This window comes from Arabidopsis lyrata (genome assembly GCF_000004255.2).
Source record: "Arabidopsis lyrata subsp. lyrata unplaced genomic scaffold ARALYscaffold_4, whole genome shotgun sequence".
Taxonomy (NCBI): Eukaryota; Viridiplantae; Streptophyta; class Magnoliopsida; order Brassicales; family Brassicaceae; genus Arabidopsis; species Arabidopsis lyrata.
In genome coordinates, this window is record NW_003302552.1 from 10189161 (window position 1) to 10206511 (window position 17351).

The 17351-nt window shown below is 33.7% G+C and overlaps 2 protein-coding genes across 2 annotated transcripts; one reads left to right on the forward strand and one right to left on the reverse strand.

Moving 5' to 3' along the window:
• LOC9316897 (epoxide hydrolase A) lies at positions 1–2420 on the reverse strand. Its single transcript, XM_021027573.1, has 3 exons — positions 817–2420; positions 497–738; positions 1–425 (listed from the first exon to the last, which is right to left on the reverse strand). Exons 1-3 carry the CDS (start codon positions 1291–1293, stop codon positions 179–181), a joined length of 966 nt encoding a protein of 321 aa, XP_020883232.1. The 5' UTR covers positions 1294–2420; the 3' UTR covers positions 1–178.
• Positions 2421–7359: 4939 nt separating this feature from the next.
• On the forward strand, positions 7360–9873 carry LOC9316899 (cyclin-B1-4). The gene is made up of 5 exons (XM_002878962.2): positions 7360–7935; positions 8327–8430; positions 8518–8670; positions 8746–9452; positions 9547–9873. Exons 1-5 carry the CDS (start codon positions 7887–7889, stop codon positions 9689–9691), a joined length of 1158 nt encoding a protein of 385 aa, XP_002879008.1. The 5' UTR covers positions 7360–7886; the 3' UTR covers positions 9692–9873.
• The last annotated feature ends 7478 nt before the right edge of the window (positions 9874–17351 follow it).

Consider the following 17351-nt stretch of genomic DNA (forward strand, 5'->3'; position numbering starts at 1 on the left):
TCTTACAATGTGCTATTTACCTTATTATAACTTAGAAGAATGTCACATGATATGCACGCATCCAACTTTAGTATTAATACATATATTACATAGGATGATATAACGAAATACATGAGGATGTATCCTCATAATTCAACTTATTATGCAACTTACAAGAATGATTTAAGAGAAAACAAGATTAGAATTTGGAGATGAAATCAAGGATAATTTGGAGAATCTCTTGAGGCTTTTCTTGGTTAATGAAGTGAGCCACTCCTTCCATGACCACAGGCTCTTCAAGCAAAGGCACATCTTCCTTAAACTTGGGACCATGTATATATTCTTTGACACCAGGCATATAGTAGACCAAGTCAAGCTCCCCTATCACAAACTTTGTAGGCACCTGGATTTTGCTCCCCACCCATGGACCCAACAGCTCATTGTTCCTGCCATTACAAGACCCATTCAACAATTCTTCCTAAACAATAGGGACAATATTTGTCTTATTCAAACTTACCGGTTAAAGTTACGGTAGTAATTGACTGGACCAGAGAAGCCTTTCTCTTCAAACTTGCTGACGAAGTAAGTAACATCTTCCTCCGTTACCCAAGAAGGTAGAGGTATACTTTCGTCTTTCGATCCCCAAAAGCTTTTGTCTTTCGGTATAATAATCGGTCCAGGAGTTCTATAAGTGAGTATCCTCTTCATCACTCTCTCTGTTCCAACCTCTGCAATCTCAGCTTCTATATCTCCAACTTCCTACACTCCCCATCTAACCTAATAACTAAAGATTCCTTCAACTTCAAGTAATTAGCTAGAAGAGTAAAAAGAACAAACCTGAAACCTGCAGACATAGTAATCATCGCCGTAGAAAGCACGCATGCGATCAACGGGCTTAGTGGATGGATCCGTTGGACGGGAAGAGAACGGAACACTAAGGTTGACCAAAGCTTTGACTTTATCTGGTCGGAAAAGACAAAGGTACCAAGCGATGAGAGCTCCCCAGTCATGTCCAACCACAAACACCTTCTCATCCTCTGAGGCGGTTAAGGCGGATATGACGGCGACTAAGTCACCTACGATGTTGAAGCATGTGTAGGAAGAGATCTCCGCCGGAGCGTCGGAGTCACCGTAACCACGTAGGTCAGGAGCCACGGCACGGTATCCACGAGCGGCGAGTCCAGGGATCTGGTGGCGCCATGAGTACCAAAGCTCAGGGAAGCCATGGAGGAGGAGGACTATAGGACCATCGGAGGGACCTTGGATTGCCACGTGGATGTCTATGCCGTTCCCTCTTACCTTCATGTGCTCCATTGTTTTTGCTTTGGGTGGTGGTGGCGTAAGGAGTCTTGACTCTTGAGTGACTAATCTTTTATGGTACTAGATAGATAGATTACCCAACACGTGTTAATATAAATTTAACTCATTTATCTCTAGAAGTTTTTTTTTCTTTTCTTTTGATTTTTATGTTATGTTCTGTTCTCAGTCACCATCAAGTCTATTACAATGTGATATTTAGCGTCAATATACCAAACCCCGTACGAGTGCAATGAATTGAGAATGAATTCGATTTGACATTTAATAAAAAGATGCGTGGTACACTTTTCTCAGACTTTCTATTGTTTGTGGAATCGGGAATATATGATTTGTTAAATCGTGGTGTAATTGTGTGTTTCTTTAGTTGGCAAATCATTAACCAAATTAATTTAGTGATTTATTTGTCTCCTTTTTGTAGTATGGAAAGAATCTTAATTAATAAGTGTATTATAAAGTGAAAAATCTAATATTGTGGTTTAGACTATGGGGTATAATTTGAGATAAACATACGAGCATTCCCTATAAACTTTGATCAATTTACCACACTAACTATTCCAAGACGCAAGATGCAAAAGTCACAATGGTAAACAATAATGATCAAAACACAATCAGACTATCAACCATCGTGACCAATATGCACACAATACTTGCCTTTTGGTATCATTGTGACCAATATGACCAATACTAACACAAAATCAATACATTCGAGATTCAAGAATACTACTACCATAATCTGCAGGAGCATCACATACATTCTACAAGATACTCCAAGATGCATCTACTTCATGAAATGAGAGACTTTATATACAAAACAAACACCAAAACAGAGATAATAAGTGTTTTAAACACACAATGTAATGTCCCTATAACCAAAGTAAAATCTACCTTTTCTTGGTGTATGATGCCGCATTCTAGGATTTCATTCACATATTTAGAATAATCACGAAAGGCTTAGAGCATAACATAAAACAAATACTCTCAAGATTCAAGGAAACTACAATCATAATCTGCAGAAGTCGCACATGTCAAAATAAATATCTACAAGAGACTCTAAGATGCATCCATTTTATAGAATGAAAGACTTTATGATACACAAGCATTGAAAACAGAGAGGTTAAAAATATTAAAACACACAATGTAATGTTCCAATACCAAAGCAAAATCAATACATTCGAAATTCAAGAATACTACTACCACAATCTGTAGGAGTATCACATACATTCAAAATAAGTATCTACAAGATACTCCAAGATGCATCTATTTCATAACATGACAGACTTATTATACATACAAACACCAAAAGAGAGATAATAAGTGTTTTAAACTCACAATGTAATGTCCCTATAGCCAAAGTAAAATCTACCTTTTCTCCGTATATGATGCAGAATTCTAGGATTTCATTCACATGTTTATAACAATCACGAAAGGTTTAGAGCATAACGCAAAACACATACTTTCAAGATTCAAGGAAATTACAATCAAAATCTGCAGAAATCGCACATATGTCAAATAAATATCTACAAGAGACTCTCAAATGCATCCATTTTATAGAATGAAAGACTTTATGATACACAAGCATTGAAAACAGAGAGGTTAAAAATATTAAAACACACAACGTTATGTTCCAATACCAAATCAAAATCAATACATTCGAGATTCAAGAATACTACTACCATAATCTGCAAGAGTATCACATACATTCGAAATAAGTATCTACAAGATACTCCAAAATGCATCTATTTCATAACATGACAAACTTATTATACATACAAACACAAAAACAGAGATAATAAGTGTTTTAAACTCATATAGCCAAAGTAAAATCTACCTTTTCTCCTTATATGATGCAGAATTCTAGGATTTCATTCACATGTTTATAAAAGTCATGAAAGGTTTAGAGCATAACGCAAAACAAATACTTTCAAGATTAAAGGAAATTACAATCAAAATATGCAGAAATAGCACATATGTCAAATAAATATCTATAAGAAACTCTAAGATGCATCCATTTTATAGAATGAGAGACCTTATGATACACAAGCATTGAAAACAAAGAGAATCAAAATTTTAAAACACAATATAATGTTCCAATACCCAAAGCAAAATCTACATTTTTTTATCAATGATATGTTAGCAAATAAGTTCATAAAATTTGAAAGATAGATCAAGGACAGTAATGCTATTGAGGCAGCTAATATAAAAAAAACATTTTAAATTATGAATGGTGCTTAGACCTGCATTTCCAATTTCTTTAATTCTAATATGTAAATTTTCACATGTAATAAAATAATTTTATCACTGGAAAATCGCAAAAAGCTTATATACCTGGTAATAAATTCTGATACTCTTAGAAATCTCCTTGGTTGGAAGAAAAAGAAAAAAAAAAAAGAAATCTCCTTGGCATCACGGAAAAATTAACACCTTTTGAGGCACAAACCTGAGCAAATCAAAATTAGTCTATACTTCACGTATGTGTCTCTCACTTGTGATTTTCTTAATTGTATCAACAAATTACAAACAAGTTTGAAAAGAAAATAAACACATAAACAAAAAGGTTTGAAAACATATACCTGTTAAAGAAGTTTGCTACACTTGAAATCTCCTTGAACACCTTCAAAAGCACATATCTGAGGAAATAAGAATCTTCCTATAACAAAAGTAAATCCAAAACAATTAGTAAATTTGTAAAATTAACCGATCTACAAACAAAAGTTAAATTCATCCCTCAACATGTATTGTTTTTGTTCAGATTAAGAGGATTCAGATTTGATATACAAAGGAAAACATTGATACTCTCTATGTTCTCGTCAACACTAAAAATCAATCTATGAAACCCAAATATCTCTCTTTTGTCATGGAGCGAATTCAAACATGACATCAGATCTACTTCTAGGGATAGTAGAGACTTACGGTATTGCCCTGTGTTCATTGAAAAACTCTTTCAAGTGCCTCATGTGTCACTGAGTTGTAACTTCTTTCTCTCATGCTCTAGCTGTGACACAACAAAACTGTATTAATATCAGATGAAACGCAAATATTACATTTACGGTACTTCTAGGGATAGTAAAGACTTACGGTATTGCCCTGTGTTCATTGAACAACTCCTTCAAGTGCCTCATGTGTCACTAAGTTGCAAATTCTTCCTCTCATGCTCCAGCTGTGAGACAACAAAAATGAAACGAAAATACTACATTTACTACTTGGTATAGACACTTACCACAGTCTTTACTCGATCATTGACATCACGGTTTCCACGGAAGACACAATCCAGCATTAAGAGCATGTCTTTGTTATCTGACCGTACATAAAGCCTGAAATCCAACATCACATAACATTCAATCAAATAGAGTAGATGTTAAAATTCAATAAAATGATAACTAGCATAATCATACAACAATTTTTCACCACCGGTTCTTAATTTGCAAAACAGGGAGATCTCAACGTAAGTAGGAAAACACTGAAACAGGGAAATCTTAATTGCAAAACAGGAAAACTCAGAAACTCTCTTTGTTCTCGTCAACACTAAAAATCAATCTCTATAACCCAATAATCACTAATCTTCTTATCTTGAAGCGAATTTAAACATGGCATCAGATCAAGGGTACTTCTAGGGACAGTGAGAGTCTGTAAATCATCCTACGGGAAATTTGTTCAAAACTAATACCCTAATCTTGCACCATATCTGATTCCAATCAAAGAAAGCTTCACTTTGAAATACAGAGAAAGACAAACCACGACCAACACGAGCGGAGAAATCCACCGTCCGTTCCGTTGCACTAACTCCGCCATCACGAACAAAGAAACAAAACCGCCACCACCCGATACAGAAACTTAGGGTTTTTATCCACGATTCGAAATAATTAGGGTTCCACGACAAAATTGCACAACCGGATTTGATTCGGACGAGAGAGAAAGAGAGCGAGATTAGGATTATAAATTGAAGGACGAAGGAAAACGTTCAACGGGAAAAGAGAAAAGAAAGAAGATAAACGATTTTTTGGTGAAAGTCGGCTGAAGAAAGAAGCTTTTATTTAACAAACGGCTAAATGCCTAAATTTAATTCTCTTTGGGTCTCTCTCTCTTTTTTATCCACATAACAATTATTCGTCGGTCCACCCGTTATTGGGCCGTAACAATTATTATTCGGTCCATTATCCACGTAAGCAAGTAAGTCATGGTTTTTTTTTTTTTTTTTTTTCTCAAGCAAGTCATGGTTAGTTCTCACTGTATGTTATTTTTCACAAAATAAAATTGGAATGGACCGAAGAATAATTTTTACGGCCAATAATGGATCTAGTTATTAGATAACGATTGAATTTTCCCGTTAAAAAGTTAAAAGTCCTGGAAATATTATTAAAGCATAACGTGACAAACACACATTATTAAAAAAGATTGAATACAAACAAACATTTGACGCTAATTAATTTTTAAATATATCTTCGTTCAACTTTTCCAACAATTCTTTGCTCTGATCATCGAAATGCTCTTCTCCACTTAGCTTCATAAACATCTTCATTTTCTTAGCTTGAGTCCTTTCTTTCATTAATAGGTTTGTCTCCTCTTGTGTCATGGTTATTTTGTCCAATCTTTCAAGCTCTTGCTCCTTGAATTGTTTGTATTCATTCCATTCTTTGTTGACCACTTCCAAAGCTACATGATCTCTTTTGAAGTATTTTTTCTTGCTATGAGGTGCATAGTTTTCTTCTATATTGTCTCGACGCTTTCTAAACCGGTTCACAATATACTTCTCTTCAATTTGAGACTGCCTTTTGTAAGCTTCGATATCAAAATGAAATTTTGATGGATCCATTGATATTAGTTTTAGTATGATGAGATTTGTAGTATTGATACAACAATGGAAGTATGAGTCTTTATTTATAAAAAATTAAGTGGTTGAAATCGCCGGACTCCAAACAAACATTATATTTACATAATTAATAGATAAGGTTTGGATTCTCTCATTAAAAGCCAAAAGACATGGATTACATCGACAAAAAATCATGAATTACTTACAAAGGAACATTATTAAAGCAGAAAGAGATAGAATACAAAAAGACACTTGACAACAATTAGATATATGATCTAAAATTTATACAAATCCTTCTCATATTAATATATGATTAATTATGTGTCATTCACTACAATTATCACGTTCTCTTATAATTTTATAAAAATGATTCTTTTTATATATTTTCATATGAATATCACATCGATTTCAAGATGGAATAATTATGTTATACAGTTATTTAATATATACTATAATATAAAATACAAATATATGAATTTTTTATAAACAAAATTATTTATAAAATTAAATTAACTAAAATTTATGTACATGTATAAATCAATCATATATTATATGAGAAGGATTGTATAGATTTTAGATCATATATTTAATTTTCCATATTTCATAAGTTTCAGTTTGCTTTTTTTTTTTAATTTAGGAAACAATAATTATCTAAATATATAAGAAATCTTTATATATAAAATTAAATATTTGAAAATTTGAAATATATATTTATGTAAATATATTTAATATTTGTATATGTTTGGTTATTGATGTTTTTAGTATTATTATTTTCAATTAGTTGCATATATTTTTAATTAATTGTATATTATTATTTTTAGTATATATATACGTTCTGTTTGTTCTAATACCAAAATGTTATCGTAGCTAAACGGTTGAGAGTCTCTTATGAGTCAAAACAGAAAAGCAGTTTGATTTCTTGTGGACCCAATATTTTTGTTTTTTTCTAATGAAACGTACGTCGTTTGAAAGCTTAAAAACGACGTTGTTTTGATTTAACGAAGACTTCTAACGGATTGTTAACCATGTGAACGTCTGCTGAACGACATGCTCGAAATGGCTAAGTCAACGAAATTTGACCATTTTATCAAAAACTCAAACTAAGCTTTACGATTTAAATGACATATCGAAAGTTCGTGTCTCTCATCACAAATTTTAAAATTCATTTATTTCGACATTAATTATTATTTAAAATCATAATTTCTTTAAATTCTTAAATATTCAATTTATTTTAGTTTTTTCTGTTATTCATAAATGCAATCTGTAATACTGTATTAAACAGAAAAATGGAAAGAGAGTACTTTAACTTAAAGCAAATTTACTAGTATGTTTAGTCATATAAACCTCCGCTCCACACACGTAACTTAAGGCTCCTCGTCCCCAACGGCTAGTAATTAAAAATTTAACATTTTTATGACTAACACTCAATATAAACCGTTAGATCTTAATTAAAAGTCAAACCAACGGTCAAGATTCGATTCAAAAAAAACATGACCGTTAGAGAGAGCTAAAACTTTTCCTTTTTAAAATAAAACAGTGCCATTCCTCAATCACAAATCTTCACCAATCACCATCCGCAATTTCACAGTCGAGAAAAAGTTAGGGTTTTTTTTTCCCTGAGAGAAGCAACGAGAGATTTTGAATCAGAAGAGTGGCGTCTGGTTGGGTCGAAGCCGGGACGGGAAAGAGTCGTCTCCGGGATTTCTTTTCTTCTTTGTTAACGAGTCTTGGAGGAGCGTTACTTCAGATCACAGAAGAAGAAGACGAACAACAAGTTTCAGATATGGCGTCGTCTAGATTCTCTGATCTTCCTCATCAACGTGGAATCGCAGGTTTTTCTTTCGCGATCTTTGATTAGTTGATCTGTTGTATACCTTTTTTTAATTTGATTTTGGTAATTGTTTTCTTTGATTTTATCTTTGATTTCTTGAAAATTAAGTGGGTTCTTGTGGATTTTGTTTTTTCTTTCGATTTGATTGAGATTGAAATTATCTCTTAGAAATTTGACGCAATTTTGATACAAATTGTTTAAATTTGTTATGGATCTTGATCGATTGTTGTGTTGTGTCTTAAAGTTTTGATTTTCGTAAATATCTTGGAAAATTGATGCAGTTTTTATATGGAATTTGTACGGAGTGTTCATGTCTCGATCTGATCGGATGAGACTGCAAGTTTCTGTTAGGTTAATCACTGATGGGTTTGTGCTATAATTGAATTTGTTAGGTGAAATCGTACCGACGAATGTTGCGGGACATGGAAGACAAAACCGAAAAGTTCTTGGTGACATTGGGAATCTTGTCACTGGCCGTGATGTTGTAACCAGAAAGGTGATTTTAAACATCTCTGACTTCTTTTGTTGATTATGTTCTGTTTTCACTCAAATTTGGAACTCATTAAAGTATTTATCTACTCAGGATATTGCGAAGAAGGTGAAACCGCAGACAAAAGCCGAGGTTATAGTCATTAGCCCTGACGAAAACGAGAAAAGCTGCAAACCACATTTCAGCAGAAGAACTCATATTCGAGGAACCAAAACTTTTACCGCAACCTTAAGAGCCCGAAGCAAGGTAACTAAATTACAAATCTTTTGATGTGATTCACCATGTTTGATGATCTAACTCCTCTGTTTCATTGTCTAACAGGCTGCGAATGGAATGAAGGATGCTGTGATTGACATTGATGCTGCCGATGCTAACAACGAACTGGCTGCTGTGGAATATGTAGATGACATCTTCAAGTTTTATAGGACTGTAGAAGAGGAAGGAGGAATCAAAGACTATATAGGATCACAGCCTGAGATAAACGAGAAGATGAGATCGATTCTGATCGATTGGCTTGTAGATGTTCACAGGAAGTTTGAGTTGATGCCAGAGACGCTTTACCTCACCATTAACCTTGTTGATCGGTTTCTATCTTTGACAATGGTTCCTAGAAGAGAGCTTCAGCTGTTGGGACTAGGCGCTATGCTTATAGCTTGCAAGTATGAAGATATTTGGGCTCCTGAGGTTAATGATTTCGTCTGTATTTCGGACAATGCCTATAGCAGGAAACAGGTTTTGGCTATGGAGAAATCAATCTTAGGACAAGTCGAATGGTACATCACAGTTCCAACGCCTTATGTGTTCATTGTGCGGTATGTTAAAGCTTCTGTTCCATGTGACATTGAGATGGAGAAACTGGTGTTTTATCTAGCTGAGCTGGGACTTATGCAGTATCCCATAGTTGTCTTAAACCGTCCATCGATGCTGGCTGCATCATCGGTTTATGCTGCGCGTCAAATCCTTAAGAAGACGCCATTTTGGACTGAGACTTTGAAACATCACACTGGCTACTTGGAAGATGAGATCATGTAAGCTAATCTAACCTAATCCTTGCTTTATGTTACAGATCTTTTTCATTTTGGTAGTCATGAATTGACAATGGTTTGGTTTGGCTTTTTTCAGGGAACATGCGAAAATGCTGATGAAGTTAAGGGACTCGGCTTCAGAGAGTACGCTAAGTGCAGTGTTTAAGAAATACTCTGTCTCAGAAAACGCTGAAGTTGCTCTTCTTCCTTCGCTTGACGACTTATCTGTTTCTTGTGCATGAAGAAACAAAACCCTAGTCTTCTTTTGTTGATCATGTAGCTGTGATGATCTCTTTGTGTTCTGCCCTTTTGTTGGTTTGGTTTTGCATTAGATCCTCTGTTAGATCCGTCAAAGATAATGATGTTGACCATGAACAAGTTTTTTAGTGTGGTTTCATTTATCTTCAGTTTCTCTTGGATTACCTATTTGCGTTTGAATTTCTTACTGATATAGCTATTCCTTTTGTCACGTATATCTTATAATATTTAAAATACTTCAGCTTTGTGTTAGCAGATGTTGATCAATGCAATGTGTTACAAAACTAAGTGAAAGAAGAAGATCAGTGAAAAAGATTTCAATGTATTATTATTAAACATGAGAAGCAGAAAATGGGAGCGTTGGTTACGAACCTAAAGACATAAAGCTTCGTTCATTGACAAATCTCATTGTTAATTTAATGATGTTGAAATAAAAGAAAATAACATAACGATGAACCTTGATCAATCTTTCCCAGTGAAGATCAATAGCGGATATAGGAATTTTGTTTACCGGGGTCATTATATAGTTAAAATTTTAAATATTAATTTGGAATGCTATAAACTAAAATTATTTAAAGAAAAGATAAGAAATGGGTGCAGTTAGGAATTTTACCTTTTGTTAATGGGGTCAAACAAATGGATTAAACAAAAAAATCTAACAAATATATTTTGTGGTTGTGGCACCTGAGAAAATAGTAAATTTTTTTTACTTTTCCTCAATGATGAGGACACTGTCAAAACATGTTTGGCTCTAATTACATCAGCGATGTTGTTGAATAGTACTAGGTTTAGCCACTTAATGCTTTTTCTTCTTACTACTTGTTAATTGTAATTCTACAACCACACACTACATTTATACTACTTATCTTAACCTATTTATTTACGTGTTTTGTCTTAACAACACAAAATAACCCATTTAACATTTGGGCCCTCAATTCAACACCATGGCCCATTGGCCTTTTTCTTCTTTCTTCTTCTTCTTCCTCCTTCTACGAACACAACACTTTTCTTTGCTTTTTCTTCTTCTTACGATTCGTCGTCACTCACTCTTCCTTCAACTTCTTCTTCTAATGTCTTTTGTACATGTTTAATCAAATATGAAACTCCAACAGATTTGAGATGAATTTTTCCTGGCTAGAAAATCATTAGATGTAAGAAGCAATCTAACTTGATGAACAAGAAACAGAAACGGCAGCTCAACACCAGACTTGGTTCCTTGTCTCCAACGGCTAGTAAAAAAAATTACATTTTTATGACCATCATTTGTTTCTAAAATTAAAAGTTAAATCAACGGTTAGAAGTTTCGGTTTGTAAAATAACATGACCGTTAGAGAGAGCTAAGAATTTTCATTAAAACATTATATACCCTTCTTCAACCACAAATCTTCACCATTCGCAATTTACACTCAGAAAATTAGGGTTTTTCTTTTGAGAGAAGCAAAGAGACTTTGAAATCTGAAGAGAGAGTGATTCAGAGTTATTGGGTCATCTCCGGTGTATCTTTTCATCTCTGTTAACGAGTATTGGAGGAGCGTTACTTCAGATCACCGAAGAAAAAGAAGAACAACAAGGTTTAGATATTATGGCGTCTATAGTGTCTGATCAACGTGGAATCACAGGTTTTTGCTTCTGATTTCTCCTTATAAACTCATGATCTTGATCAATTGATCTGTTTTAAACTCATGATTTTTTTTCCTTCTTTTGATTATCTCTGTTTTAACGAGTCTTGGAGGAGCGTTACTTCAGATCACAGAAGAAGAAGAAGAATGACAACAAAACAAGGTTTAGATATATGGCGTTTTAGAGTCTCTAATCAACGTGGAATCGCAGGTTTTTGTTTCTAATTTCTCCTTATAAACTCATGATTTGTCACTAATCAATTGATTTGTTTTACCTTTTAATTTGATTTTGTTATATGTTTCCAATGAAATCGGAAGTGTAATTTGCGTCTGATTTTGTCATCTCCGGGATTTCTTTTCATCACTGTTAACGAGTATTGGAGGAGCAGATATAATGGCGTCTAGAGTCTCTGATCAACGTGGAATCGCAGGTTTTTGATTCTCGATCTCTGATTTGATGTTGGTAATTGTTTTTTTTTGATTCTATGTTTGATTTCTGGCAACTGAGTGGCTTCTTGTGGAATTTTGTTCTAATATGATTGAGAATTTGAGATTGAAATTATCTCTTAGAAACTTGACGCAATTTTGATACAAATTGTTTAAATTTGTTATGGGTCTTGATTGATTGATCGGTTGTATCTTAAATTTTGATTTTGGTTAATATTTCCAATGTTTACTTTGATTTTCTCCAACGATTTTATGGTTCTTGAGTTTTTTTCTTTGATTAATTTCTGTTTTTTTTTCCAATTGTTTTTAATTTGATTCTGGAATTGTTTTCTTTGAATTTCTTTTTTTTTTTTTTTTTTTTTTTTTTTTTTTTGTAAACATTCTTTGAATTTATTTTATCTTTGATTTCTTGCAATTGCATTGGTCTTGTGGATGTTTTTTTTATTGGTTTGATTGATATTGAAATATCTTTTAGAGACTTGACCCACTTTAGATACAAACTAGATTCGGACCCACACGAACGTGCGGGGTTATGTTTGTAAAAAGATTTTTTTTGTATGGCATTCATAATCCCAACTCATATCAGTTTGGTTTCAATTTAGTTTAGAAAAAAAATTAATCCGATTTGTTCTTGGTATTAGTAAAGACCCTTGTTCAAAAACGCCGCCCAGGCGGCCGATTACGCGGCGGCTAGTCGCTCGGCGGCAAGGAACCGCCGGGATTAGGCTAAAATCGGATCAAAAATCAGAAGTTTTTAAAAAAACTTGATTTTTTTGTTCTTTTAAAGGATGAAAATGATAGATACTTGATGGATCTACCAATAAATAGCAAGAAAACCAAAAAATGATGAAAAGTGAGGAAAAATACAGTGACGGTGGATTAGGGTTAGAGATCTCTCATTTTCAAGAGGTAGAAGACGAGGGTATTTTGGTAATTTAATACCAATTAAACCTAAAATGAACAAAATAGAAAAAATGTCGCTAGAGTTGCTCGAACTCCCCACCCATATTAACGGAAACGTCCTTAAAACCACTGGACCAACTTGCGCTTTTGATTTTATTTCCACACGAATAATATATATACAATATATAAGTAAAAAATATAATAAACTAATCCCGATTAATCCCCGTTTAATCTCCGATTTTTTGGCTAGGCGCTAGGCCCGGCTCGAACGCCCGACTAACGCCTAGCGATTTTTTAAACATGGGTAAAGACAACTAAAAAATATAGGAAATAAGAGAATATAAGCATATCGATTTTGGGACAGAGAACCAATCCTATCACATATCTACCAGGAATTTTTCATCACATAATTGTTTCTTTTAAAATAATTTACTTGTTTTATAAAAATTAAATACCTAAACAAAAAAAAACAGGAAATACGGATATTCCAACCAAATCCTAGACCTATTTCCTTATCAGTTGGACTAAAATATACAATTTTTTTTTTTATCAACCACATATTAAATTATGGAGTTATTTTTTAAATTAATGTGTGGTTGATAAAAAAAATTGTATATTTTAGTCCAACCGAAGGAAATAGGTCTAGGATTTGGACGGAATATCCGTATTTCATGTATTTTTTGTTTAGGTATTTAATTTTTACAAAATTAGTGGAAATGATCCATATTTTCTTAATATTTCTCAATATTTCACTATTATGTTTTAAAAAATATCTATGCTATGCTAAATAAATTGAAAGAAACATTTTAAACACATGATTGCAAGCAATGCATGTTTAAAGACATTTTTAAAGGTATTTCCATCCTTACCCGTTCAATCTCGATCCTGTTTTGAAATTTAAATAGGACATAAATAATCATATTTTTATATTCCTAAAATTTCCGCTCCGTAGAATTTCGTTCCGAATTGCATTAAACATCCACACAATCGAGCATATAACTTTTGATAGTACAAATATGGAATGTTGATTTGCAGCCATGGGGGACTTTGGAGAATAAGAATTTCATGTTCGAATTCTACTGCAAGCATTTGAACTTCATTTATCTCTCTTAAGCGTAAACATCTTCTCTTTCAACTCATCTTAACTCATTTTGGACCGTTACATATATTCAAAAATAAAAACACACGTACTTTGATAAGTATGATAAATGTTTTTTCTACAACTTTTGCTACTTCAATGAGTGTTTTTTCTGTAAAATTATATAGTCAACACATGTAATTGTGTCAAATTTTGTTAGAAATTTAATATGCTGACTCTTCGCAAGAACAACAACACATTCTTGATTTCTTTCTCTGTAAAAAAATTAATATGTTTCTTTCAATTTATCTGAATTAGCATGTTACTATGAATTAGTTTATATGTTGTATATATGTATATGTTAGAACAAAAAAAAAATACACGAATAATACAACACAATCCGAGAACTAAACACATAAAATCCAAACCACACGAATTCAATTTCACTTGCAGTAGATGGCCGAGATCTGTAACACCACTAACACCTAGTACAATAATCGGGTCATAATACCAAAAAGATTAAAGAAACCAAATTACACAAAAAATACCACCTGACGGAATGGAGCCAAGTTTCTCCCATCTAGCAACAATTTATCTCAGCCAACTTGTTTTCCTTTCCTGCAAAAGAAACTCCAATCATCGATCTATTAGATTGTTCTACACCAAATCTGTTCTTAGAATTGCACACCAAAGAATCCAAACATTTGAAAAATGTGTGTCAAGGGGCCTTTGTCTTCAGAAAACATATCACAGTGAAAGGTGTTTACCAGCCAAATTGAAAAACAAAAGACTACATTCAGATTTGTAATATTTTGACTGTCTCCCAATTATTTTTGTATACGTTCAGATTTGTATCCAAGTCAAACACAATCTGTCAAAAAATCAAGACAAAAGAAAAAATTATTGGTCTTGATATAAAAAAAAACAACAGATTCACATATGAACAACTCATTGCTATTAAAGAAGAAGATTCAAGAAATTTTACCATGTGTTTCATTGAAGTACCTTTTATGAAACACGTATATCCTGTTTGAAACCAAGATTTGCAGCCATTGTTTAAACTTAAGTATAAAATATCAATAAAAATAGAAAATTTTGAATGATTAGTAAATAGTAAAAAATCGACTTCTATATTTATAGGATAAAGCAAGCTGGCTTCAATATTTAGGGTTTACATTGTTATAATCTTAACAATATATTTGCAAATCAAAATATTAAATATAGGTGGCGAAAAAAAGAGAGTATTAAATATAGATTCGAGGTATATGCTTGATTTCAAAAATAAATTAAAATCTATAACTAAAATTATATTTGGCAAGTAATAACTGTTGTGATATGATTTCTTGAACTAATTTAAAATTTGATTTAATATTTCGTAAACAGTTGCATTTCCATTATTATTATTTCGAATTTAATATATTCGATTGTTGATGTCAAAAAAAAAAAATAGTCTATTGTTAAGGAAACCTTATTAAATCATAACAATAAATTTAGTGTGTTTTCTAATTTTGGATAGAATATACGTGGAAATCTTTCTGAATATCTTTACTGTTAGTGCTCCAACAAAATGAATATTTATATTGTTGTTTTTTTCCCTTCTTTTATTTTTTTTAATTGAATAATCCTAATGGCATTCCATGTAATATTCTACAACTTAAAGGTTTTTTAATATCTAGTGATTCCAAATTAATAATATAGATTGTTACAATTTGTTATGGATCTTGATCGATTGATCTTTTGTATCTTGAAATTTTGTTTTTTGATAAATATTTCCATTGTCTTGGAAAGGACCTCCCTATTTATAGGGAAAGGGTAGTCGGGTATCGAGATAAGGTCTATATCCTCAAATCTCGGGCTTGAATTTTCAAATTGCCTATATCTTCAGATTTTCTTTTTTTGTTCGGGAAAAGGAACAATTCCATTTTATCTTAGGAGGTCGGCAAGAGCTTCCCGGGCACTCATGGGCCGATTATCGGTTTGGTAGAATTATTCTGGTTTAAGTCGGGTTTGTTGTGGGTAAATTCCGCACCAACAATTAGTCCCCCTCAGTTCGGTGAATGAGAATGCGAATAATGCGAATTAGAAGAAAAAGTAGCCCGTCTTGAATCAAGAATAATCAGAAATTGCGAGCAAAGTTTAGGTGATGAGCTGCGATGTTTTGACGAGCGGCGATGTTTGGACGAGCTGCTAGGTAGGAACATGAAGTATTTAACGAGTTGTGAGTTAGGCAATCTGATGAGCTTTGATATATGCAGACTGACGAGCTGCGACATTTGAGCTGCAAGGTAAGAGCTACAAATTATGCGAATAATGCGAATTAGAAGAAAAATTAGCTCGTTTTGAATCAAGAATGATCAGAAATTGCGAGCGAAGTTTAGGGGATGAGCTGCGATGTTTTGACTAACTCCTAGGTCGGCAACATGAAGTATTTGACGAGCTGCTGAGCTGTGAGTTAGGCAATTTGATGAGCTTTGAGATATGCAAGCGGACGAGCTGCGACATTTGAGCTGCGAGGTAAGAGCTACAAATTATGAGCTGAAGAGCTGCGAAGCATGATGATATGACTATGCTCGACCAAGATCCGAAACTCGAACCAGCGGAACACCTCGTAGCCGAGGAGCAGCGTGTAGCGGAGGAAGTTACCAGATGATTTGACTGACAAGCTACGAGATGACCTGCCAGATGATCTGGCTAATGAGCCGCGAGATGAGCTGCCAAATGGGCAGATTGGCGACGACCTGTCATGATAACTTGGATTGGCTGAATATGTGAGTTTTGACTTTATCTTTTGTAGTTAGGTGCGAGGCAATCTCGGCTTATCCTATTACAATGACTTAGTGCAAGATGCGATCTCAACTTTTTTGCAAAAGATTTATTCGTGTAATTGTGAGCGTTGAGGTCGGCTTAACTATGAGAAGTGTTCTTAGCTTTTGAATGTAGCTAGATGCTAGGCGAACTAGGCTTTTTGAGTCGGAAGTTAGTATTGAGCATAGTGTAAAGCTCAGTTTTGACAATCGACAAATGTGAAGATTAAATTGTGGATGCCGGATTTACACACTTAATTATTTATTTATTTAGTGAGAAAGACTATTCTTGAGGACAAAAATCAATGTAAAGAAATTGTGAATTTGATATGGAAATGGCTATAGTGTATTTGCTCGAAAAAATTGTGTGCCCCTTACATGGCCCTTGGCCCTCTTACTTATACTCACAAACAACATTTAACTCCCAATTAAATACAATTATTCTCTCTTAAATGTGTCTGTTACAGTCTTTGTGTTTAATGCTCAAACGTTCAAATTTGAATTGATTCCGATCTTCATGGGCCTCACCTTTCAGCCCAAATATTCTCGAACCGAACTATCCGTGGCTCCGAATCCGTTCTCACCTCACGGTGTGAACACTTCGCTCGTATCTTCCTTTTGATTTGAGGGTCTTACGGGTCTTTTCTCTTCGTGGGCTTCCCGTCTGCTTATGTGACAATCTTTGGTTGGTCCCGGACTACTGGTGCGAGATCCGACACCAACAATTAGCCCCCCAAGTCTTTCGTAGTGCCATTTCAATTCGGAGGACTTTAATGCTTTAATGGCCAAAGAT